This window comes from Carassius auratus, chromosome 33 (assembly GCF_003368295.1).
Source record: "Carassius auratus strain Wakin chromosome 33, ASM336829v1, whole genome shotgun sequence".
Lineage (NCBI taxonomy): Eukaryota > Metazoa > Chordata > Actinopteri > Cypriniformes > Cyprinidae > Carassius > Carassius auratus.
Window position 1 is genome coordinate 3704797 of NC_039275.1, and position 10000 is coordinate 3714796.

General features: G+C 39.6%; 1 protein-coding gene across 5 annotated transcripts in view; it reads right to left on the minus strand.

Moving 5' to 3' along the window:
- Nucleotides 1-10000, minus strand: part of LOC113052768 (semaphorin-6A-like) — a 26125-nt gene that overhangs the window by 15019 nt on the left and 1106 nt on the right. For all 5 annotated transcript variants that reach the window (XM_026217200.1, XM_026217197.1, XM_026217196.1 and 2 more), the window contains exons 3-10: nucleotides 8384-8485; nucleotides 4770-4860; nucleotides 4012-4131; nucleotides 3760-3848; nucleotides 2543-2760; nucleotides 2209-2340; nucleotides 885-1040; nucleotides 14-187 (exon numbers count right to left, since the gene is read on the minus strand). In XM_026217200.1, the coding sequence (XP_026072985.1) occupies nucleotides 14-187; nucleotides 885-1040; nucleotides 2209-2340; nucleotides 2543-2760; nucleotides 3760-3848; nucleotides 4012-4131; nucleotides 4770-4860; nucleotides 8384-8485 (1082 nt within the window). The remainder of the gene's footprint in view (nucleotides 1-13; nucleotides 188-884; nucleotides 1041-2208; nucleotides 2341-2542; nucleotides 2761-3759; nucleotides 3849-4011; nucleotides 4132-4769; nucleotides 4861-8383; nucleotides 8486-10000) is intronic.

Below are 10000 nucleotides of genomic sequence, written 5' to 3' on the forward strand. Positions count from 1 at the left end.
ATGGACTACACACTTCTCTGGGTTGTAGACGCTCAGCTCCTCCAGAAACAGGCTGTCGTTCAGGAAGCCGCTCCGCATCTTGGCCAGGAACTTCAGCACGATTCCTCGCTCCGATCCCAGGAAAACCACGGTGTGGTTGTGATGAGGGCCGGCGGTGTTATCCACGGCTATACGAGTCAGACGATATCTGCCAGAGACAACACATTCCTTCATGAACATTAGTTTTGACCAAAACTTAGGGTTAGGGTTAGGGTTAGACAGGTTGAGTAAATATGATGAAAACTAAAACGTTCCATTTGATCCAGGACTAAGACTAGATTAAGGAATTCTATTACAATTAAATTTCTATCGGTTTTCCGACTCGTCTCTCGCTAAAGGAATTAAAGCGTTAGCTGTCGAACGGCGTTCTAATTAGCAGCTCATCTCAGTGTTAATCAAATGTATGTATAATCCAAATCCGTATGCAAATACATTTTCAGCCTTATTAAAACTGGCACGATGGAAATAAGAAGACAAATAAATCATCCAGGTTTTTTCATCTTTCCAGATCTGTGGAGTCTTTGAAGCCGAGAGAAACGGATACAGCAAATGTGTTTTCAATAACTCAGTTTTACTGGAGCAAATTTACTCAAGGCCAAATGAACAAACATATCAGACTGAAACCAGACGTCTGGTTCTGCTACCACAGACGATTCTCCCATAATTCATTTAATTATAGCAAAACAGTCTTTCACAGTCTTCATAAGAAAGACACGACATCTTTCCTTCAGGGTTGAGCTGAGATGAGGATTCATGTCTGAATCACATGCAAATGATTCGATTCATCCACGAGAATGAGCAGCGATTATTTCTTTGCATGATGCATGTCTCAGGACTGGACTCACCGGACCATCGTCTTGAGGAACCACGGCCGATTAGCGATGGAAGGAACGGCTTCGTCCATCAGCGGGTGAAGCTTGATGAAGTTCAGCGTTTCATCCGGGAACTCGTTGGACACTTTATATTTCTCTCCGGAGGAAGCGCCAGCACAGACGCCTGGCCTGAAGACGACAGAAGAACATCAAACATCAGAGATATGAACATCTCAAAGCTTAGATCACGGTGAGGAATACGCTGGCTGAAGTGAGGGTTATGGTTCTCGCTCTCATTAACCCTTGACCTCGTTACACACAAACACATCATCTAATGATAATCAGATCGTCTCGCTAATCACGCCACAGAGACGAGACGAGACGAGACATATGGAATCAGATGTTTGCTTTGGAAGATGATTTAATCAGCTGCTGCATCCTGCAAACACGTTTAAAGAAGATACAATAAAATATTAAAGTCTTAACTAGAAATAAATTTAATTAAATATAAAATAATGTTTAATTAATTAGATTTTTAGTAGTTAATTTATTTAATTAATTATTTAAAAAATAATTATAAAATAAATAAAATTATTTTAATAAGTTTTGAGTCATTAACATGGTGAATAGTTGATTCTGATTGGCTGTCAGATAGGGTTAGGAATCATTTTCCATATTCCATGTTTGCTGACTGTATTATGGTTTAACTCGAACTAATCCATACTTCTCCATTTGATCGATCACCGTACATTAAGAAAGCTGTTTCGTCCTACGAGTGGTTTAAATATGAAAATTAGACATTATATAATTAAACATGCACTAATTTGCATGCAACGCAATAAACACTTAACTGTGACCCTGGAGCATTGAGATTTATACATAATCTAAAAGCTGAATAAATCATCTCTCCGTTGATGTGTGGTTTGTTCGGAGGACAATATCTGTCTGAGATACAACTATCTGAAAATCTGGAATCTCAGGGAGAAAAAAAATCTAAATATTGAAAGTCATCTTTAAAGTTGTTCAAATTAAGTTCTTATAAATGCATATTACTAATCAAACATTAAGTTTTGATATATTTACGGTAAGAAATTTATAAATATCTTCATGGAACATCCTAATGATTTTTGACATTGATAATTGTGACCCATATGATGTATTGTTGTCTATTGCCAGAAATGTAGAAATATATACTTCTGTGCTGCATTGTTACAGATGTGTGTGGCTTGATGCCGACTTCATATGGAAGCGAAGCAGACCTTAAAACTGAAAAGTGCATGAAACAGGGTTTGGTCTGCAGTGTCTGGCCGCTGAACGACTGAGAGAGAAACACAACGGAGGTGTGTGGGATGGATACCTGGGTCTGGGCACCTTCTCCTCTGGGACGGGGGTCCAGGTGGAATCGGGCGACTTCTGCTCTTTGAAGCGTCCGGTGAAGGCCGCCGCGATCTCCTCCATGTCGTACGCACAGACGGCCGATCCCGGGATACTGCAACACACGGACACACGCTTTCAGCAAAATAACAGAACTGTGAATCACTCCGGCTCGGACATCAGCGGCACACAAGGACAGGATTGTGACGGTATGAACTGTGGGTCACAAGCCCATCAACACGAGTTCATTCAGGGGAATCTCATATTTCCCAGCGTCCTGCTGGAGCTGGGCCGCTCTGACCTGCTCATCTCTGTACCTGTTGTACGGCGTGGAGAAGGTGGCCATGACCACGTCTCGGCCGCTGATGTGGAGGACGTCGGTGACGGCCTGCAGGATGTTGAAGTAGAAGTGTGAGTCTCCAGGGATGGAGCAGTTGAGACGTGTCTTCAGGAAGGACGTCCACTGTTTCTCCAGCACTCGCTGAGATCCGCCGCGGTCGTTCTTACACACACGAGCCACTCGTGGAAACACCACCTGATCAGACACACACGTTACACACGTCCTACACACACCTCACGCTCTCAGAACCCCAGAATCACTTCAGGAGAATCACACTGAGCCTGGATTCTTCTGGCGGGGTTGACAACACTGATTTCTTGATTTTAATCGAATCTCATTTTGATGAACCAAAATCGATTCTTAAATTCAAACGATAAATGTGTGCTTTTTACAATTGATGCGTGAACAAAACATTGTTTGTAGCTCCTGCCATCCAATAATCACAATAATCTTTGCTACTTTTGATAAGAAACAAAGTCTCAAATTCTGTCACTTATTCAAATCAATAAAAGTGTTTTTGTCAGATCACTGATCATCTCTTTCTCTTTACTACTAGTTATAGCACCAAATAAACACAAATGAACATCAGAAGAATCAGTCATGAATCATGTAATCAATCAATCAGTGATTCAACCGCAGCCCTAATTAAAATTCAGTAATATAATTGATTTAACTCCACTGACACTATCAGATGGGAACAAGACTTATTGATCTGAATAATGACATTTGAGATGAAATCATTGATTCATAGATGACTGATTCTCTTCTGTTGATTCTGTAAAGTGAAGTGAGATGTTCCTCCTGTCATATACAGATGTTACTGTAGCTGGAGTATGTTAGTGGAGTACGAGGGTAATTACAGTAATCTGGCAGGTCTGTCGTACAGTAACTGGAGAGACTCATATTCACCGGAGACGCTCAGGCTATAATTACTCCTCACTGAATCTGCTTCTTAAATCTCACGTCTTCTGTCTTTGATCTCACAACAATGAGCCTTTGTCACGCACTCACGACACTCACAGACCAGGAAGTCAGTTCTGGACTATACAGAACTATATGTTTGTGTTATTTTTAGAACCTGCATCCTGACGGGCCGTGCCCTAGATCTCTTAAAAACCCTCACGTATTTCTTACGCCCACTTCCTGTCACTTCCTGTCTGAAGCAGGAAAACACACTAGATGATTTTCCCATACCTTCCCCATGCTGTTGTACTCCATGGCGATTTCCCGAAAGAAGAAGTAGATGAACTCGCCGTAATCGATGGCCTGGACGAAATACGGCTCTGAAATCAACACGAGCGACTGTGAGCTCAAACATCAAAACATCTCAGCGTGAATTTGAATCCTAGTATAATGATGAAGAATGAAGAGCCATGAAACAGTCCTAGAGTCGACCGGATGATCATCTCTGACGGGACAAGTAACTGATGTGGTAAATCAGCTCACCTTTCAGCCATTTGGAGTCGTGTTTGACCGTCCTGAGGGTCGCACTGTCGCCCAGACTGCGATAGATCACCGCATCGATGGCCAGGAAGTCTGTGACGGTGGCCGAGTACAACTTCCCATCTACAGCAGAAGACAACAGCATTATACACTTCAAAATGAACCCAACATCTATACAAACAGACAGACAGAAATATCTTCTCAAATACAGATACAACACTCGGTGATCCTTTTGAAGAATAAATAACAAATGAAGATTGGTTAGCAGATAAAGAAACAAATAGCACACACACACACACACACACACACTTTAAATAAAAAATACACATAATAAGACAGATTATTGGTTTTATAAATGTCAAGTAACACATTGATTCAAACGTGACATTTTGAAGTAGACATTTTATGTAAAATAACTTTTAATTTGTTAGCATCATTTTTTGCTGTGTATAATGGTGTTATTTTATCCGCACGAGCTCTGGGAAGGCAGAACCTTCTCTGGCCTGCGACTGGAGGAATGATTCATGTGGGTTTCCATCTCCAGGGTTATTTTTGCTGCTGTATTTCGGGGCGGGACTCCTAGAGACTCTCTCTAACCACACCACAATAGTTTCATGTGTTTCCAGAGCAGCCGCACACGAGCCGCTTCCAGCCAACGCTCTTCCAGAAACAAGGAGCGACTGTTGCTCCGGCCGTGTTCCTGCATTCTTCTGACGGACGTTGGTTATGAAAGTGTTTCAGACGGGATTGCGGTATCTTACCGGCGAACAGGGCCACGTTGGCGTGTTTGGCGTCGTACGGGCAGCGCGCCATACCGCTGATCTCATCGCTCACAGCGTCCAGACTGTCCATCTGCAGAAATGAAGGGAATGGTCAGAGGTCAGAGGTCAAACCCACCCTAACCTCCAGCGTCTGAGACTTTCACACACATCGTGGTGTTATATTTAAAGCTCTTCCTCCAAGACCAGCCGCTCACGCCAGCTGCTCATTTCTCTGGCTATTTCTATCGTGGAGAATCTGAAGAAGGGTCAATCAGGAGTCGAGAGCTCACATGTGACGTATCAGGAACCCAATTAACATTCCTCCGAAAATACACTGAAACAAACACGGATCAGGAATGTCAGGGTATTCCCGCTCCAAGGCACGACAGGGAGGAAGAACAAACCAGGAGTTTTTCCGATTAATAAAGTCTTGATACTCATCAATACTAGCAATTACACCACACACTCTACAAGATCTGATGCCCGTCAAATATAGCATTTACTCTGTTTACATCTTTCCCTTCTTTGAACAAAACCAATGCTAGAAAATGCTGGATTCATTATTATTCTTACAACAATAAAACTGTTCAATGACAATCTCACTTATCAAATGCAGAACTTTCACTAACAAAGATCAGACGCATGGAGCTGCACATGATAAAGATATATTTATTGCAGCCACAAATTGAGAATTCCTTCCTCCGACTCGATTCATTCCCTCGTTAGATTAGATCATGGCCACGCTGTTCTAATTCGTTCCCTTGTTTTGACATAATTAAAATGAAACAAATTACTTCATAACTTAGCAATGAATTACCACAACAAAGGAATGAATTCTTAATTTGTGGGCAACTATTTATATTTGTCCCACATGTCATGTATGCAGCTCCATATAAACCAGTGTCGCAACATAAATAAATGAAAGATCTCTTGCATGAAGCTTCTTTGAAACAAACTGCATTGTATAAATCACTTTAGAAATAAATGTGACCATATAACAATATAAATCAAAAATAATCATAATCAGTAACTGAACAGAGAGACTGCAGCAGTAAATTAACGCATGTCCTGATTTTGCTGAGTTAGATGTGTTCCTAGGTCAACATATTTTGTTGACCCTGGAACATCATTTTACTCCAAAAATATATTCTTGACCATATCCCTACACCTAAACCTAACCTTAACCACGAGTAATCCCTAAAATCAGATGAAATGATAGGTGAATGACACTGATGTACAAGCACCAAACAGTGATTTTAAGCGTAAACTTCACAAAATCTATAAACTGGTTCTTCAAATCTGATTGGTTAATCACAATGTTGTTCCAGGGACAACAAAGATGTTGTCCCAGGAACATGTCTCACTCGGTAAAATCAGGTTCTGCGTAAATTAACACCTTCATTATGAATGAAAGCTGGTTTAATCAACAGGTTTCTATAGTCACTAATCAATCAATAAATGCCATGAAATGTTGTTTAAGGCAATGCATAATGAATTAAGCACTCGAAAGCTGATTTACTGCTCATTCACATCTGACAATTTTTTTTTCTCTATAAGTGGTACTGGATCTTAACGCTGTGTTTGACACCCTCAACCACAACATTCTACAAAACTATGTTGGTATTTGTGGAATTGTATGTCATGGTTCAAATCTTACTTATCTGACCATCAATAATTCATAGCAGTGAAAGATGAGATATCATATCGATCACAAGTACAGTAGGGTGTGCCACAAGGCTCAGTACTAGGGCCGTTGCTTTTCACACTTTATATGTTACCCTTGGGAAATATCATCACGAAACATGGTGTTACCTTTCACTGTTATGTTGATGATAATATATGATAATGTTATGCAGCTCTATATTTCTTTGCGGCCCAGCGAAACATACCATTTTGCAAAACTAACAGAATGAATAGTTGATATAAAAAACTGGTTGACGAGTAATTTCTTACTGATAAATTCTGAAAAAAAAACAGAGGTGTTAATTATAGGACCCTAAAAACTCTGCTTGTAATAACCTAGAACACTCTCTAAGACTTGATGGTTGCTCTGTCAATTCTTCGTCATCAGTTAGGAACCTAGGTGTGCTATTTGATTGCAATCTTTCCTTAGAAAGCCACGTTTCTAGCATTTGTAAAACTGCATTTTTCCATCTTAAAAATATATCTAAATTATGGCCTATGCTCTCAATGTCAAATGCAAAAATGTTAATCCATGCATTTATGACCTTGAGGTTAGATTATCGTAATGCTTTATTGGGTGGTTGTTCTGCACGCTTAGTAAACAAACTACAGCTAGTCCAAAATGCAGCAGCAAGAGTTCTTAAAGAGTTTACTATTGTCCTCTTGCATAATTGACAAACTGTTTTCCTGCTTAACACTGTAAAGATGCTTTGACATGACCAGTATTGTATAGAGCGCTATAGTTATAAAGCTGACTTGAATTAAATGTATAACAGAATTGCAATTTGAATTTAAGAGAATATATTTAAAATTAACTGAAATTCAATTAAATTGTCAAAAAGTTATTGAATGATAAAAGTAAAAAATATATAAACCTCAGTATAATTTCTATTACTTAATATATATTTGGATCTGCCTTACTTTAACACATATGCTTAGTTTGCAGTTCATTGTCATTTTTTATCTAAAACACACAAACTTGCATTGTTTGTCCAAATGGACAAAATGGTAACGCTGTTAACACAGACTACCACAGAAGAACAAATTCAGAATGGGATGTTATCTCAGCCATGTTATGGCAGGCGCCGATCATCTCTGAAATAGTTACGGCTGCTTCTGTTGTCAGTAATGCAGTGCGTCCCGCTCCGCCCGGCAACAGCTGATGTAATGGACACCAGCCATAAGTCCAGCAGCTCACGCTGGCATGAGGAGCTCGGAGCCGGGAGCGAGCGTGGCCGCAGATGGGCTCTCGGGAGGAGGCCACGGATCAGAGCATCCGTTCAGGAGAACATTTGTACACTGATGATTAATCTGGGACAACTTTGGCCCTCAAACAGACGCTCTTTTCAGAGCCGTCACACCAGGGATATGGAAAGCAGACGCATGGTCTGAGTGGACACGACGCCACCAGAACCGCGCCACTCGAGGGTTTCCAAAGGCCGAGGGTCCGCGGGGGAAAATCTGTGAGCGGCTAGTGGAGCTTTTGGCAAACGTGCTTCAGCATCTCTCTCTGCTGGACCGTGCCAGTTATTAGACAGCGACAGCTGGCAGAAGATCTCACACTTCTCTTCTGGTCATTCTGTGATTCACTGACTGATGATGGAGCCAAATTGAACAAAAACACTGAAGAAGCACAAAACACAGAGACTAAACCAGCCGCTCAATGTGAAAACAGTGTTTAGAGCCAACACCACCACAGCAAACACCCTGAAAACCAGCCTTTTTAGCGTGTTCCATCACAAACACACAAAAAAAAATCCTTTGAGCAATTGAACAGTGTAGGTGAAAGATGTTTTTAAAAGGAATGCATTATAAAATTGCGTTACTCCATACAAAGGTAACTAATTGCATTCTTCACTTTTTTGTTACGTTTTGTCATTTGGCTGTGTTTGCTTGTTTGTTTTTTATTAACAGGTCAGAGGTCACCATACCTTGTAGGTCCGGCAGGACGGGTTGAAGGCGTTGGTTCCGCACACAAACAGAGAGTCGTGGCTCTGCTGCAGCAGGACCTTGATGAAGTTATGGCACTCGTCCTGGAACGAGACGAGAAACACGTCTGTGTGCAGCACAGTTAATCATCTCTGCTGAATCCAATCCAACACTCATTTCGTACTCATTTTGGCTGCGGATTCCAAAAATAATGTCTGTTTTGCTGGAGAGACTTACACTTTCTCATTAAATATGATGCATTTCGCAGCATTTCTGTGTTTACAACCATCAGTGAGGTGAATTAGGCTTGTATTCTCCCTTAATCAGCAGAAAAAAACCACAAGCACACTGTTCTTGTCTGAATCTGAGCCAGATTGCAATTATTTGTTAAAATTTCAGCCCTTTTTCACATGCATGATATGATCTTAGTGCTGCGTTCGACACCATAGATCATGATGTAATCATAGATAGATTACAAAACTATACAGGTATTCAAGGGCAGGCTCTAAGATGGTTTAGATCCTACCTGTCCGATCTCTACCATTTTGTGTATTTAAATGGTGTGTCATCTATCTATTTATCACCAGTAAAATATGGAGTGCCACAAGGATCTGTCCTAGGTCCCTTTCTGTTTCCAGTATACATGTTGCCCCTTGGCTATATTATTAGAAAATATGGAATTAGTTTCCACTGATATGCTAATGATACTCTATATATCTCAACTAGACCAGATGAAACTTCCCAATTATCTAAGCTAACAGAGTGTGTAAAAATATAAAAGACTGGATGACCAATAATTTTCTCCTATTAAATTCGAATAAGACGGAGATATTAATTATTAGACCAAAAAACACTACACAGAATCTTGTAGATTACAATCTGCAACTAGACGGATGTACTGTTACTTCCTCTACAGTCAGAAATCTGGGTGTTATATTAGACAGCAATTTGTCTTTTGAAAATCATATTTCCAATGTTACAAAAACTGCAATCTTCCATCTTAGAAACATTGGCAAGCTACGAAACATGTTACATCTTTCTGATGCAGAAAAGCTAGTTCATGCATTCATGACCTCTAGACTGGACTATTGTAATGCACTTCTAGGTGGTTGTCCTGCTTCTTGAATAAACAAGCTACAGGTAGAACAAAATACAGCAGCTAGAGTCCTTACCAGGTCAAGAAAATATGATCATATATATGATCAAGAGTATTTAAAAAAAATCTACACTCCTTTGCAGAATTAAATTAATACTTATTTTTGTCATTAAAACTGATTTTTACAAATATTTTACTTTGTTGTCGATTAGTTAATTGATTAGAAAAATCTGGATTCGTATTTAAAGAAAAAAAATTTAATTGCCATTTTTTAACACATTATCATCAAATTAGTTAATATTAACTAATAATATTTTTTTGCAAACACTAGCCAGATTTTTTATGCTTTTAATGCATCCAAACAGCCATAGACAACCACAGATCTTATGAAAAAAAGCTTATTTATTATGTAAAGTTATATTAATTTATATTAAATGGAGTATCTGAACATTTCACACTACTTTGCAGATAGTAAATTAAATGATACTATTTGCACTTTTTGTCATAATTTTTTTTTTTTTGT